Source organism: Plectropomus leopardus, chromosome 21 (genome assembly GCF_008729295.1).
Source record: "Plectropomus leopardus isolate mb chromosome 21, YSFRI_Pleo_2.0, whole genome shotgun sequence".
Lineage (NCBI taxonomy): Eukaryota > Metazoa > Chordata > Actinopteri > Perciformes > Serranidae > Plectropomus > Plectropomus leopardus.
In genome coordinates, this window is record NC_056483.1 from 4,339,040 (window position 1) to 4,355,739 (window position 16,700).

Genomic DNA, 16,700 nt, shown 5'->3' on the forward strand with positions numbered 1-16,700 from the left:
CCCCTTCCTTATTCTCTCCAATTACTTACATTTCCAGACATCACAAAGCAAATCCCAGATGACCCTCTGTTTGCATCTGAATCCGGCCAGGTGGTTACCCGCTTCTGGTTCCACCAACACTTCCGTCAGGTCCCGTCATTGTCAGGCATCTCTCCCATGCATCACTCCGGACATTCTTTCAGAATCGGAGCTGCCACCTCGGCTTCCCGCAGTGGTATACCGGAACACTTTATTCAGATCATGGGCAGATGGTCCTCCCAAGCTTATCACCGTTACGTCCATGTAACCCTGAAACGGAGGTGACGTTTATCCGCGCTAAAGCTCAGGCTGGGTTTGTAAGACCAAAGTTTGTTGTGAAAAAAACTTTTGTGCTTTTCTCTTTGCTGTCTGCTAATCCTCAAACAAAATAAACCTATGTGAATGTCAGTGCTCGAACAAACAGTTAAAGGTTATTGCAAAGTCAGACACTGATATATTGTCAACGAAGCAGCTCCTGGTTTTGCCTGATTAAATATGCACTTGTTCATTTTGCAGGAGAGCTGTGTATTTTATTCATACTGATCAAACTCTCTGATGATATGATTGTTGATTTTTGTTCAAAACAAAAATAGATTATCAGTTTTTTTTCTCCTTTTGTGTCACTTCTTTATGCAAATGGCGTGTATGTGAAAATGCCTTTTTTTTTCATTGTTGCACATGATTTGGTGTCATGACACTCGTTCTGCTGAGCTATAACTATCGAGCATGTCCTCCACAAAAGTTTTAAGTCAGTATGGATTTTGTAACAACACTTAGCTTCGAGCTGCGCTTTATTTTTAAGTCTGCCAGGAGGGAAAGCCTGTACGTGGGTTGAGGTGGCCAAGAGACACTTCAGGGGTTCTTGTTGAGCTGAACATCTGAAAAGTGTATTTAAACAAACTGGGATGGAGTGTATACTTGTTAGTTTTTCTTGTATATGCATGTATATTGTATTCAGCCATTGGTTTGTCCCACATCCTGCAGCTGTCAGACAGAAAAGACATATGCCACGCCAGTGAAAAGATGGTCAAAATCAGAGAGACTGACCTTCAGAATCACAGACGCTGACCTTCTCTTCATAGAGCTTTAAGGAGCTAAGTAAGTGTAAATCCTCTGCAGCCCAGTTAGAAGTTCCCGCTTGGCTCAGCTGACCGAAATGGAGCAAAGACTCTCGCCTTCCAAGCCTGCGTTGCTGAGTGTTTTGTTGTGTTAAGTGATCTATCGGCAGTTTATCGTCTCTCTGTCAGGCTGAGTTTCAGCTGAGCAGGAAGAAAGAAGGTGCTTAGTGTTGGTGATACCTCAAAATCTTGTTTTGATCTGAAGTAATTCCAGGACCAAAATCACCAATATTAAAGCCGAAATCAATAGTTTTTATTGATAAAGATTAGCTAATGTGCTATCATGTAAGGGAGATAGATATGTCATGATTTATGAGCTCAATGCATTATTGATAAGCTGCTTCGGATTTTAATTTAATTTTCAGTACGACTTCATGATTTCCCATAAATTATGTTTTTTTTTTCCTCTAATAATTACAGAATCACAGGCATGTTTAAACACAGACAGTTTTTAATGGAAAATAAAAGAATTTCATTATGGGAATTCTCTGCATGCATGCACAAAACGGCAACAGAGACGCAAACATGTGGCATTAAGAAGAGTGTACATATTACCAGGCTATGCTGGGTGCCTTCACTCCAAATCCATTTTTATATCACATCATATTTACATCCAGTCGTTTCTGATCATGTGTCAAATTTATTTTAACAGTCCCAAAAACAATGTCATTTTCCCAGACTTTCAGAGGATACAACCTGTAATAATGCAGTATCCCTCACTCTGCACTGACTAACTTAATTCTTCAACTGCCGGGTTAATGGTGTCCTCCTGTCTTGCAGGGGCGTGGTGAGAGTGGACATTAATCTGCAGGATGTTGATATCGACCAGTGCTCCACTGACGGCTGGTTTGCTGGAACCCATCGATGCAACTTGACCACTATGGAGGTGAGTGTGCAGAACATGCGGATTAGACAGAAGATTGATTCGCTCTGGAAAACTTAACTCTAACATACACGCGTTCAGTCACCTCTCACAGAGGCACTAAACGGAAAAGCAGTAAATCTGTACATCTTGTGATAAATCCTCTGTAATGATGCTGTTACAGCTTACTACCACTTAACCAAAATCTATAGGCTGTGGTTTAAATTTATGCACGCAAAAATGCCTTTTTTAACATCTCCTTCTGGATAAGAGATGTGTTTGACTCCAAAGCAGATCAGTGTTCTGAAAAAAGTGACAGTTGCACTTAATACTGTGCTTGCTTTTTGTGTTTCCATTAAACATCTTTAACCCCTTGAAACCTGAACAAATTGGATTGATTTCTTGCAAAAACATGGGAAGAAGGCAATGAGCAACAAAACAGGAAATCATCTCAAAATTTGCAAGAAACTAGTAAAAAGTACACAATACTTGTAAAAACTTGTTTTAAAATATATGGAAAAGTGATTGAAACATTACAATAATTTTGTGAGATTGTTTTAAAAATGTTATAATAATAATTATAAATATAGTGTTTTTTTCCTTAGCTTTTTTATTTTTTCCCCCGAGACATTTTCCGTATGAATAATTTTCTACTTTGTGGAAATTGTGAAATTTTGCAATTTGTGGAAAATTTCTTGCGATGTTGCTGATTGCTTTTCTTCCCTATGTTTTAGGGGGGTTCAAAGGTTTAATTACTTGTGAATGGTGTCTGAAACTAGCACAATAAAGGTGATGTCGCTCCAGGTTTCAGAGGGTTAAAGTATACGAAACATTAGTTTTTATTGTTACTGGACAAAGAATCATGTGACTTTTATCCTTATTAATCTATCCTTCAGTGTGTTGTGGTTGCAGTGAGAAAGTATGTTTTGGTCACACCTGAAGCTCTGTTAAACCTGCATCTCGTTATTACCTCTATCAAGGTTGTGTAGTGTGAAGTATGATGTGTCTGTGTGTCGAATGCACAGATTTGTGTTAATCAGCTGGACATATGGGCCAAACACTTCATTTGTAGTTTAATGATCATCCGGATGATCAACTTCTTTTTTTTTTTTTAACAATTAATAGGGAAACAGTATTAAGACTCCAAATCTTGTGTGTGCATTTATATGGTCTAGAAATATATAAAATTTAAAATTTAAGCGGTGATGGAAGAAGAAACGTGCTCAGTCTTAGCAGAGGAGAAAAAAAAACCCGGCCATTTTCATACTGATGAAAAATAGCCTGTCTCGAGGCCTTGGAACATGTGGGCAGAGCTCTTGGACAAGATGATAAAACTCTCAGCTCTCTGCTATTTTTAAGGGGATGTCAAATATCCACATCCTCCATTTTGAATTGGAGAACTGCTCTACATTTTTTATTTTACTGGCAAGAATAGAAAGCTCAAGTAATTAACAACTTTTAGATCTTGTGGGTGTGTGGCTTAAACCTGCCCGATAACTAATTGTTTGGCCGCTTGGGGGAAGCTGGAACAAGTTGTCTTTTAAGTTGAAATGCCAAACTTATGTGCAAACAGTTGCTTATTTATACATCCAGCAGTTACAGAGCAACATTATAATTCATTCTGGGTCGTGTTTGTGTCGATCTGAAGAATGTGAGTCTGTAAGCTCTGTTTTTGGTCTCTACCAACTATTGAAGGAAATATGTGGCCCTTTAGCTGCTAAATGCTCCACTATGTTCACCATTTAGTCGCCTTAATTTGATTATTTGCTATGTGGTGCTGGGCAGGTATAGTGTATTGTGGGTGGTGTTTTGCTGTGAAATTGACTAATTTACACTGTAAAACCAGGCAATTAGCTTTAAAGATGCTGAAATGTCTCAGTACTGAGACCGAAAGCCCATTTCCCCGACAGCTTGTAATCCCAAAAACAAATGGCCATTGCTCTGAAGTTGGTCAAAACACCCGTAATAGTCGGCTGAAATTGCTGCTGGGAAAAAAAAACACAAAACACCCGTGATTAGTGGTTCAAACACTGTTGGGAGGCTGAAACTTATTGTGTATTTTTGAGGCAACTGGACTTTGCAGCAATGGCCATTTGTTTTTGGGATAACAGGCTGTCAGAAATATGGCCTGTCCATCCAATGGGACATTTTTCAGACTAATGGGACTTTTTTGTTAGGGCTGTCCAACAATGGCATGTCGCCCGAGGGAACCTGAAGAGTTGATAATATAAAAATATTGAATATAGCTGCTTTTACAGATGTGTATTTGTTTCATTAAGAATATACAGGAGAGAAAACCCAAACTTTTTAATTGACGCTAACCGATAATGCCACGTTATATGACAGCGTGACGGTTACGCTAACCTTTCATTTGCCCAATGCTGCTGGCTAGCTATTGGCTAGCCTTCAGGTCGATGCTCCTTACCTGTCGTTTCAGTCTCATCGTTAAGAGCAATAGATTATGAAGAGGTGCTGTAGGATCAGACTGCTTCATAATGCATGTGATGTAATGGATTGCAGTGAGCCTCTTTGAATAATTAATCACTCTCTTTGTCTGAGTACTTCCACCTTTCAGTGGACAGTCAATGCCAGAGACATTTGACATAGTGTGTGTGCGTGTGTGTCTGTTGGTTTGTGTGTGTGTGTGTGTGTGTGTGTGTGTGTGTGTGTGTGCAATGGCTACAAGGAGAGAAGTACATTGTTACTGGTATAGATTTTAGCTGGGTTTGCAAAATAATGATCTCTGTGTGCTTACAGTGCAGGAGTGTGTTAGTTCGCTTACTTACAGCTGAATGATGAAAGCTGTCGGTGGTCATGGCGTGATGCAGGATTTGACCCGTGTTGCTTGATGGCTACAGCATACAGGAGTGTTCATTATCGTCATATCAGCTTGATGAGCAACATAGATGTGGAGAGGTATAGAGGCACTAGGAACAAAAACATATGGAGGTAAATTAGGCATATCATGACACTAGAAATTAAGTAGTTGATACCAATATGATTTCTTGATACAAGGTTTGCACATTCTAAGCACTTTCCTAATTAAACTTTGGTAAAATTAACGATCAATTAATCGATTCATCATGATTTTAAAAAAACATGAGAAGTTTGCTTATACTACGCAATGCACAAAGCGTTTTTTTCCTCAAAGTTTGCAGCAACATATTACATATATTATATATATAGCATTGCTTATCGATTAAATTTCTCATGTTCAAATTCTTAAGCGATTCATCCATTGTAAATTAATAATTATCATCTCTATTTACAGCTGTTGCTGCAGCTGAATTTGTTGCAATCTTCCACATGTTTTTGTTCTTCTTCCTTTTTTTTCCCTTTGGTACTTAACTACAGAACACATGGTAGGCATATATGCTGCCTGGTGAGGTCTGGACAAATTGCATCTCCAGTACCTGCAATACTGGAGAAAAACCAGTACTGTAAGGTTTGCAAAATTTTGAAATTTATTTGGTCCTGAAGTATCTGATTTTGTGGCAACCCTAATGTAAATTTCAAGAGCAACAGTGATTTCACCACCTTACTATGTGTTGTGAATGTGTTTTGCAGCGTTTGTATCATAATTTATAAATTAAGCAAGATCCCCTCACATAGTTGTAGTCTTGTAGGAATTACTGAAAGCCATCTTGGCATCTGTTACCGCTAACTACTCGGCCCTAAAGTGCACGCTCAGGTAAATCAGAGGTGACGTGGGAGGCGGATGTCTCTCCAGCTATGAATAGCAAACACGACTGGAGTGTAATCAAGTCTTGTTGGGCTGCGTGTGTGTGGTAATGTGATAAAAACAGCTTTGGGAGGGATGCCCCGTATCTGCAAACAGGGATTCATCTTGTGTTATTGCTGTATTTTTTTCTCATGCAGGTATTCCCTCTTCACGTGCAGCAATTTGCAGTTTAATGGGTTTCTTTGGGGCCATTTCAATAAAAAAGACAATCACTCCGGGCTGCTGTAGACCCACCATAGGCGTATTGTCTTTATTTTATCGGAAACAATACAGTTGGTTTAGTTGACGTTGGTGCAGATTATTTACTCAAGTGTTTCATTGACGTAGTCACATTTCTGTTCCACCCCCAGTTGCTCTTTATAACAGCATTTGCAGCAACACTGCACTTAAACTCCACATTGTGTTTTGCAAGTCTATGAATTCCTTTCATCACACTTCCACTGCTGTTCTTCTGCATCTTAGCGGCGTTTTAAGTGCCACCATTCCAGCGATTGAATTTGACAAAATGCAGTCGTTCCAGCCAGCCAGCCGGCTCCCTGGCCTCCCCTCACATCCTGCCTCTCAAGCTGCTGTTTGCCCAGCCAAGCATGCAGGCAGCCCAAACTCAGATGGAGGCAGATGCAATGGATGACTGATTTAGCAGGCAAGCAGAGGAAGGCAAAACAAAATGAGGCTCAGACTGCTGACAAGAAAAATACAACAACCCAACAGTGTCAGAAACTGATGGTTATTAAAAGGCAATGCTATTTTTAAAGAAATTGTTTATAGTTTTCTTTACTTCTTTTCTCACTGATCTTTTAAACAAAACCTTACTTATTTTCTTTTAACCAGCGGGGTGTCAGTTGTGCTGAGCTATAGAAAATTACCACCAAAACTCAGAGGATGTGTCAGCTGATTTGTACTAAAGTTGAAATAATCTTACCATAGTTACAGATTTTTTATTGGTTTTTACATCTATTTTCCATGAGACTTCATTAAAACACTACAGAACCGAAAAACTGTTTAACTGTACAATTAAGCCAAATGCCTAACTGCAGAAAGTCTTTGTAAAATAAGCAAGTTTGATGAAATTTGAGCAGATTATTCTCTGTGATTATTACCTCAGAGATGAGTTATTAGTTTTTCGAAACCTTTTATAGGATTCTCTCTATTATTTATTTAAAAAAACCCATCATATAATCAATAGACTGTTATTTTTTTCAAATTCAGTATTTTCTTAATTTTCCAGCTTAAGTATATGTGTCTGAAAACATTTAAGGTGAGAAAAAGACAATGCAGAAACAGAATCTAGATTTGTATTTGGTAAGTGCTGCTGAGTTTGATAGTTTGTCTGCAGCTCACAAGTAGTGATTGACATGATTGACAGCTGCTTTAGAAACTTAACTCCTATTGGTTGTTTTCAGGATTTTTTCCAAATTCGATTATATTAGCCCTATGAGGAGGCAGAGGAGCATGATCTGTTTACAGATTATCTGCCTCAAATCCAACTGTCAGGAGATTAAAATAAATAACTAAAAGTTATGTACTGTAGTATTAGTCATAGACAAACATGACTTAATAAAATGCTGCAGAGTAGCTAACTAAACTAAATCATTGGTACAAAACAATAAACCATTTCCTTGTTGTAAATCAGTTATTTTTGCAAACAGGCACTGCATATATCACCGTCAAATTACAGGAACTTGCATGCACCAGAGAAAATCAACCAGAAAACGCCAACGCTGCTGTCAAGGACAATATAATATACAGCAATCAATTATATTATAAACTCTGACTGCAGACCAGTCACCGCATGTATTAAGCCAAGAGCAAACATTGTTTTTCTTTGATTAGCTATACAGTACAGCTCTGGCTTATGCCAATCATAGATGAATCATTACATAACCAAGCACTGAGCTCAAAGATTATCAACTACAATCTCAACTTAATTTCCTCTTGAAAAGGTGTATACATGCTGTTTGTGGCCGACGTTTTCCTGTCTTTCTTCCTACCTCTCGTCTCTCACTAATGGCACTTCCATTAGTGTGTTTCACTGTTCTTCAAAAGTCTAGGACTTTGCCGCCCTGGGGGCACCTTTCATACGAGAACACGGCTGTGGATGATGATGAATGTTTCAATCAATTAGCTTATTGCTCAGAACAAGTGGTGGGGCCCTGGGGGACCGTAGGCTGTGAAAGGCAGTGACACATAACCTGAATGATTACTCCAGCAGGCACGACAAGGACTCCTGACTCTGCGCTGTTTCTCGTTGAGGGCTGCTGAGTGAGACAGCCGTTGGTTAGAAATGAACATTTATAAACTGAGAGTGAGAAGAAACCAAACATACAAGGGAAGCATTGTGCATTTTAGCCATTTTGATTATTTGTTGAGTGTTCACAGAGGTAAAAAAAATGTGTTGTGTTATTTGATAATACCTGGATTTTGAGTTTGAAATCCAAAAATTCAATATAGATTTTATTTAATAGCAGTGACAGCATTTCAACATTTGGCTTGTACCTGTTTTCAGCCACGTTGCCAGTGAGATGTTATTGATGGTAATGTCCGTCCACCACTTTGGCCCTTAATGTAAAATTTCAACAAGTACTTGATGAATTGCCTTGGAAGACATTCGGAGTCCCCTTAATTTTAGTGACGGGGGTGGATTATTGCCAACTTGTATCACACTCAATACATTTATATGCACAGTTAAGTGGAGCTACGATTAAAGCTTGATTACTCCATTAAATTGAACTACTGTCCTTGTCCGAGTATACAAACATTAGGCGGAGAATGGTTTTAGTTGCTATTATACAGACTAAATCACAATCATAACTGTTTATTTACAATAACTTTGGGGTAGAGAACCGCCGCGTCATGTACATAGAGATGCAAAAGCAGCAAGAAAGGCTTTACTGTCATTGAAAACAGTCACAAAAAGCAGCTACTAAAACACACTGTCTGATTGGGGCCTAATCTTGTCATTTTGAGTGTGTTAGCATTAGCATTTAGGCTAATTTAACAACACAGAGATGCTACTATGGCTATAGATTCTTATTAGTTAGTTAACTAATTCCCTTGCTAGTTCAAATGAGCTGGAATCCAGTTTCAGAAGTGGCTACAAATTATTTTCAAGAACCTGACAGTAAATTTTAATCCTTTTCATCTTCTTTTCCAATCCACATATTGACACATTTTGAGGTGACACACAAGTTTGCTAAAATATTCTGTTTATGAAATTTGGATTTACAGTCTTGTCAGTTAAAGAATAATATTTGAAATTTCACTCATTTTAGCACCAAAGCTTACAGACTATATGGCTGCAAAGGACTGACTGTCACACACTATGTACATCCATGAAAACACACACATCCACCTCAAACACACACAATATAGAAACCAAACCACCGTGTGACAGGGGACATTTGATGAAGCTGGTGTTGTGTACATTTGACAGCATGTGTGGTTCATTTTTGCCTCGCTGTGGTGCTCTTTGTGTTGTTGAAAAGCTGAAGTGGATATTTCAGCTCTGTTGAATCACTGTTACATCTTGACCTTGGTTCACAAGGTTGTCCTGGCCCAACCTGCTATCATCTCAATCACACGCTGATTTCTCCGCTGTGTACCTTGTGCTGCTGAATTAATAACGCCATCAGTGTTAAACAACGGCTGCGTCCCCCCTGCTCTGTCTGTCCTCACCTTCTGTCTCTCTGTCTCATTTTTGCAAAAAGAAAAGTGCATACAAAACACACTTGTTGTCATCTCTTGTAAGGACTTATATCCGTTTACAGTTCTGTTGCCAAAATTCATATCCAAACACTTAACTCCACTCTGAGCGAGAGCTTAAACTTAACCAAAGACCTTTCTTGATTTTATGTTAAAGTCAGACAGTAGCCAGTGGTGACCTACGACCCCAGCCATTCATGCCATTCATTGTTTCTGTGATTTACATCTCATTGTGTTTTGTCCTGCAATCATCACTTGCTGCTGCCTGTAAATTACAAAGATTAGACAAAGGCCGTGTAGCTTTTATCCTTAATTTGGAAAGTAAATGGCTTCATAAGAGCATACATTTCCAAGGTCCTGACACGAGTGTAATGTATACTTTGGAATCACTTGAGTGATTGGTTGGCTTACTTCTATAGTATGAGAAGGACATGTGGCAAGTTGAATTGATGGGATTCATTTGAAAGCACTTTGAAAACTGATTGCCAGCTAAAATTCATTAATCAGTGTGTGTCACAAAAAAGATTGATTCAGCCATCAGAGATGTTGCTTCATTTGCATGCAAAGGTTTCAGGCCTCATTCAGTCCCATAATGAGTTGTCTTTTGTGTCAGCAGTCATTTTCTTCAAGAAATTCCAAATGGCAGCTGTACTGTAAATAAAACTGTGGGGTTCACAAAGCAAAACACATAACTACAACATAAAAAACAATGAAACATGCAGTTAAGATGTTTTTATTTAATTAAGTGAAGTAACTAGTGTTGGGAGGGTTACTTTTAAAACGTATCTAAAGTGTCATTTGTAACATATTTTGTTTGATTTCTAATTAGATTATTAGAACTAATTAGAATTTTCTAAATATTTTGGATCACTTTCTAAACTTCAAACTTGTCTTGTGTCTTTTCATGCCAACAACATGATTCCAACATGGTTCCTAGCGGGACATTTCTTCTGCAATTATGTTATGTGGCAGGTGCCCTGCATACACAGTATTTTATGGGAAATGTGTGCTTTATACTATATATATCATATCCTTACAGCAAGCGAGTGCTGCTTTCTGGCCACAGAATCTATTAAATATGCACTTCTGTTGTGTTACGCAAGCAAACCACATTGCTACCTATCAGCTGGGGTGGGGGACGGGGTTGTGAACACCGCCATTCTTGCTTAAAACTATAGTGCTGCGTTGCTTATAGACGGTTAGAACATTTTGATATAAAAAAATATGTAATCAGACCCACGGACACAGTGGAAGAGCAAATAAAACAAAGGCAAATGAAGAAATCATTTCAAGTAATCTATTTTTGAAGACATTGTTTAAAATACCACCAGTTTAACTTTACTGCAAAGAAACACAGTAGCTCAGATTTTGTATTTGAAATATGTAATGTTGTTACTTAAACATAGTAATCTTTTTACAATACAATGATTCTGGATTGAAAGCTGGCAGGACATCTATATGGGACATCTTTGCTTATGAAATGGAAAAATAACTTTTATTCCTCATAATAATAATAATTATAATAATAAATAACAGGAATTCATTTGTTTAATGCATGATTTTTTTGATTGATTTTTTTAAAGTCATAGACAAATTCATACGATAGTGTGTGCATTTTTATATTATATCCAATATGTAATTATTCACTGGGGCGTAATTGTTCATTTGACACACTGTAAACTCCCCAAACCCCTCTGTGAATGTGATACACATTAGGTGCGTTTATCTACTTGTTTCTCTGACAGCTTCCCCATTCCCTCTACACTCATTCAAGAAAAACGCTTACCCCTTCATCTGCAGACCCGTCCGCATATCGTAAGACAAAAATAGCCTTTTTGCTTCTTGGGAGTCTCCCTGCTGTTAGAAACACGGCATCGTAGTGGGGCAGGGGTTCCCACAAGGGACCTGTATCAAGGGTAGTTCCACACCAGGCCATGGCCCTTTCAACCTGCTGATCTCGTTTCAGCAATTTGGATGGAGAAAAAGGACACGAAGCCTCCTAATTAACTACATTCCTTGCTATGTTGCCTGTTGGAGTATGTTCAGGAGCCTATAAATAGGGTAATTGGTAATTATCTACAGTGATCTCACCAAAGCTGTGATTATCCTTCAGAGTTGATAAGGGGGCTTGATAGGAAGGAAAGAGAATACTGCTATTCACCAGCAGATTTAAATTCACCCTTCAATTTTAGCAAATCCTTTTGTGCGGGGTGAGTTATGCAGCATTGTATTAAAGTAGTAGCGAGACCAGGACATTAAGACTCAAGACCAGGAAAGAAAAAAAATGCAGTAAATGTGAGTTTCTTTCCACTGTAGCAACAAAGATTAAGAAGTTTAAGGATTTAGATAGATGTGCAGCTCAGCAGATGGATGGAGTGATATATTTTGGAAACAGTTTTTAAAAGTTTTCAGTTCTGGAGAAAGAAAAGCAAACCTTTTAAAAAAATGTTTTTATAGCAGCACGAAAAATGAAACATGCCATGTATGTTCTGCCAACAATGTCTGGGACAGAATACTTGAGAATACTTTGAATATTTTCTGTAACATTGCCCATGTTTCATCTTTAAATTTCCAAAAAAATATAGAGGATTAATTTTTTATGTGCACTATCTTGTCATCCAAGGACATTTTTGTGATACCAATAAAAAAAATCGCTGATACACAAAATTTAAGTCCCACATTGGGCAGAAGAAAGATGCTCTGTGTCTCAGGGTCTTGTCACCTGGGGGGGTTTGGAGATGAAAACATTACGGTTGAGGGCTGTTGGCCATAACACAGTGGGACGAGAGATCACAGGACACTTCTGGTTTTAACTCGGCCCTCGGCAGTGCAGCCCTTCCTTAACCGCTGTCCCTCTAATTGGCTCTGCGGATAATGCTGGAACTTCGAATTTACATGGAAACACTTTGAAGACTTGAGCACAGTCACCCCCGGGCGCAGTCTTACATTCGCTGTGCCCGGCCTCTGCAGCAGCACACCGTAAACCGAGGCAGAAAGCAAACACTAGGTCCAAGGAGGATTGGGAAAAAAAGTGAAATGTAGAGGTAACATTTGTCTAGGGACCCATGAGATTGGATGTGAAATGGGTACAGCGGTATGCTTACAAAGGATAGGAATAAACTGAGAAAGAGTAGGGCACACAGACAAAAAGATAGACGGTAGCTTGATTTGCATACACAGAAGTAAGCTGCTGAATTCCTACATTTCACTTAAGGTCTGATTGAGCTGTTTACATAACCCTAACCTTGCGCCGAGTCTTGTTGTTGCCACAGAAAAAAGTCACTCTTCACCAACAAGCTTTAAATCTTTTTTTTCCCACATGACTTTTGGGCCATCTATCATTTTTCATCACTTATCTCAGTCCATGCAAGGCAATAAATAAAGCAGTAAAGTCCAGACGTCCTCCTCCACTACATCCTCTGCTCCTCCTGAGAGACCCTGAGGTGTTCCCGTACCAGTAGGGAAAGATAGTCCCTCCAGTGTGTTCTGGGTCTTTCATGCACTCTTCTCCCAGTTGGACTTGCAGTGGAATACCTCCACAGGGAGACATCCAGGGAGATCATACGCCCAAGACATCTAAACTGGGTCCTTTCTACATGAAAGAGCAGAGGTTTTGGTCTTGAGCCCAGCTCAAGACCAAAATAATAATGATAATGATAAATCGGAACAAAAAAAGCTGAAAAACGCCATCACACCAACACTGTTGGTCCCTGTTGGTCCTGGAGGCTGCTTTGAGGATGTCAGAAAACTTTTTGCTTGCCTGATCTCTAAGTACAATCCTTGTGTCATGTGGATGAGTGTGTGTCCGTTGCAAGTTGCAAGAGTCAACATAACTGTGCATTTTACGGCGTGAACGTGGAATGAATATGTGCGTGCCTGTTGACACTTACATAAGCTGTGAATGTGATTTTGACAGCAATATCCCAGTGGTGTCTGTTGTGTGTTTACTAGTCTCAGCCTGATGGCGGTGTTAAGCTCCCTCTAGGCCAGAGTGTTTATCTTACTGGTGTTTAGGCTTTAGTCTTTGGACTTCACCCAAAGCGAGGCCCCGCTGTCCGGGCAGCTCTGCTCCGGCTAACTCCTGCTAGTTGACCTCATTTAAAAGGCCTGGCTGGCTGTCTCGCTGTCCCTCTGAGCACAGAGCCACAGCCATCCAGCTCTCTGCTGTGTCTCTTTGTGTGTCTGCGTTAGAGTAATGCACAGGCCTGAAACTGTAGTCTGAGCCAGACCAGCACCAATTTATTTAGCCCAGTCCCTGCCCAACAGCTAAACATTTTTTTTTAAATCAACCCGGCCAGAAGCAAAGATTCTGACGTCAAAACTCTCTTCTGTCTCTCTGTCTCTGTGCTCTTTCTGTCTCTTTTGCTCTCTCTCACATGCAAAGGCCAACTTCAGTTCAATTATTTTGCATTACAAAACAGTTATGAAGCCCATGTTCACAAGGTAAAGCAATTCTTACCTGATTGTCTTGATTAGAAATCAAATGACAGCAAAAAAAAATGCATGCAACTACCCTTAAGTAGGCACGTCTGTAAAGGGGAGACTCATGGATGCCCATATAACACATTTTCCTTTAAACATCCAGAGATTCGAGGTCAAGGGACCCCTGTGAATTGGCCATGCCATCTTTTGATTGCCAAAATTTAGCCTAACTCTGGAGAATTAACAAGCTCCTTCCTGAGAAGCTAGAATGATATGGTGGATTCTTTAGCTCTTGTAGTTCCATATAATACCAGTATCACTGCTCTAGCTCTAAAACTCAGCCCGGTACTCAGCAGCCCCTCTTAAATAAAATCGTCTGGCGATCAACACGATAAAAAAAAAAAAACCTGCATAATGTACCGCCCTTATTCTCATTGCTATCATCGCATTAACGCTGACAGTAATGAATGTATTTTTGGCTCAAACCTTGCCTGAATCAGGCCTGTTGGTCCTCATTTTCTAACATTAAATAACCTTTATTTTGCAGAAGCTTTTGTCTAAAAGGGCATTCAGTAAGTGCATCCAATCTTAAAAGAAACAAGAGCTAGATGTCATCAAAAATTTGAACCCATCCAAATAAACAGCCAAGTTGAGGGGCCATTCCAACAATTGATACCCCAATTAGGCTGTGAAACTTGCAAGAGTCAAGCAAAAAAAGAGCAGTCTACATAGACAAGTCAGGCTAGATTGTCCAACTTTAGTCTCAAAATGCCTCCAAAAAGCCCTGGAGCCTACACATCCTTTAATGCAACTTGATAGTGTCTCTTTGTTAGACCTTACATCCCTGGTTTATGCCTCTCCAAAGCCCAAGGCGAGATAACCCTGGTAGTTATTTTCTCAGACATGAAAAATCTCCGAAGCCACAAAGACATAACACACCATTGTTTAACAGAGAAGGTAAAACTCCCATGTCTTTCATTCATCATTTAAACCAAACAGTGTCTAGTTTCCTGGTGCCTTCGTACACATCCTTAGCAGGCAGTTTACAGCACGTACATGCAAACACATGCAGAGACACAACTGTACTGCATGAGCTGAGTAAATTGCCCTTCGGCCAAGTCTTCTCTTTCTAACCTCCTTTCTGTGCATACTGTAGTTCAGTCTGTAATTATTGGACGATGAGCTTTCCTCAGGGTTTATGTTGCACTCTGTAGGATCATTACAAATATCTACAGAGGCCTATTAGTGGTTGATTAGGCACTGTGCTGGACCGGAAGAGCGTGGGCTTATTTCAAAGAGAGGGAGAGTCCTCGGCAGGCATTAATTAGCTGGTAGAATTGGGCTAGTTCCTGGTTTCCTGGTCAGGTGGAAGACAACTGGCCTCCGCATCAATTAGTGCTGCTCTTAGAGTTGGTTTTAATTCCCCTGCTTCATGTTACAGAAAGGTGATGGAGGAGAACCGCTGTGTTTGATGTCAGGAGGAAGACTTCGGAGAGTGTGTACATTTGTATGCAGGGAGTGCTCAGATTAATGCAGTGATTTACAGTAGATATGCAGCTATGGCGAATTTATAGTCTAGTTATTGGGTTTGAGTTCCTCGCTGTCTTATTAGCACCAGTGCTTATGATCAAAAACATGACATATTTTGCATGCTCTCTTGCTTTTATCACACATTGAAAACATTCACTAGAGAAAAAATATTTTCCCTATTTTTAATAATATTATATCAAAATTCAGATGGCATTTTTCATGGAATAAAATCTGCTATTTCTTTCCCAAATTAACAAGATAACTGATTTTTTTCTCATGTAACCCTTTTTCTTTTTTGTTTTACAATTCAGAAATATAATCTCATTAAGTCAAAAAAAAAACCACAGCATTTTATTTTTCCTAAAATGATGCTTCCATACATACGTTACCCTTCTTCCAAAGAACGGTAATGCATTCATTTGAAAAAATATGTGTTTCTTAATTACTAAGATTATTATCAGAGAAGTTTTTCATGAAGAAAAATCTGTTCTTGTATTTCTGAATAAACAAGATAATAGTCTATTTTTTCTGTTTAAATTTTCCTGTTTCTGAATGTATTAGGTAATTATCTCAGAATTCTGAGAAAAGTTTTTATTCTGATCATTTTTGTGAATCACTAAAATAATAATCACTCAAATTTTAGTGTTCATGAATTAACAATATTATAATCTCATTAATCCATAAAGATTTTTTTTTCCATTAAATGTTTTGTCAGACTACTGACAAATAACAACAGAATAATCTTTTAAATTTTTGCCATCAATGAGATAATTATATAGTTGATTAAGAATAGGACAAATACAAGTAAGTTTTTATGTACAAGGAAATTGCCTTTGTCTTTTGTGCATACATTAAAAATGCAAGTATATGTAATATACAAATAATGCTACAGTCAGTAATCAATAATCATTTTTCATTCAGAAAAACAGGACATGTGAATGCATTATGCTTTCATAGAATCCTTTGATATTTTTTGCATTTCCTTTTTTCTTTGATAACTAACAAAACATTTTTAACTGATCACACAATTTTTAAATTATGAACCCCTACAAAACAGTTGAGGTGTGCACTTAAAGAAAATGTACAGTTTCAACAATCTGAATACTTTTTCCACCATTACATTGAAATACAAGACTATTTATGGAGAAAAACATTTCCTGTCAATGTGCACTTCAGAGGTCATGCACTTTGCAGCATCCGGTAGTCTTCCAGAGTAGGTCAGGGTCTACAGTATGGCTCTTAAAACAGCCTAAAGCCATAAACAAAATAGAAAGCCAATATTTATATATATATATATTGGAATCCA

The 16,700-nt window shown here is 38.7% G+C and overlaps 1 protein-coding gene across 1 annotated transcript in view; it reads left to right on the forward strand.

Moving 5' to 3' along the window:
* The window catches only part of gpr158a (G protein-coupled receptor 158a), a 74,508-nt gene that overhangs the window by 16,603 nt on the left and 41,205 nt on the right, over nt 1-16,700 (forward strand). The window contains exon 2 of the mRNA XM_042510498.1: nt 1,917-2,022. Within this exon, the coding sequence (XP_042366432.1) occupies nt 1,917-2,022 (106 nt within the window). The remainder of the gene's footprint in view (nt 1-1,916; nt 2,023-16,700) is intronic.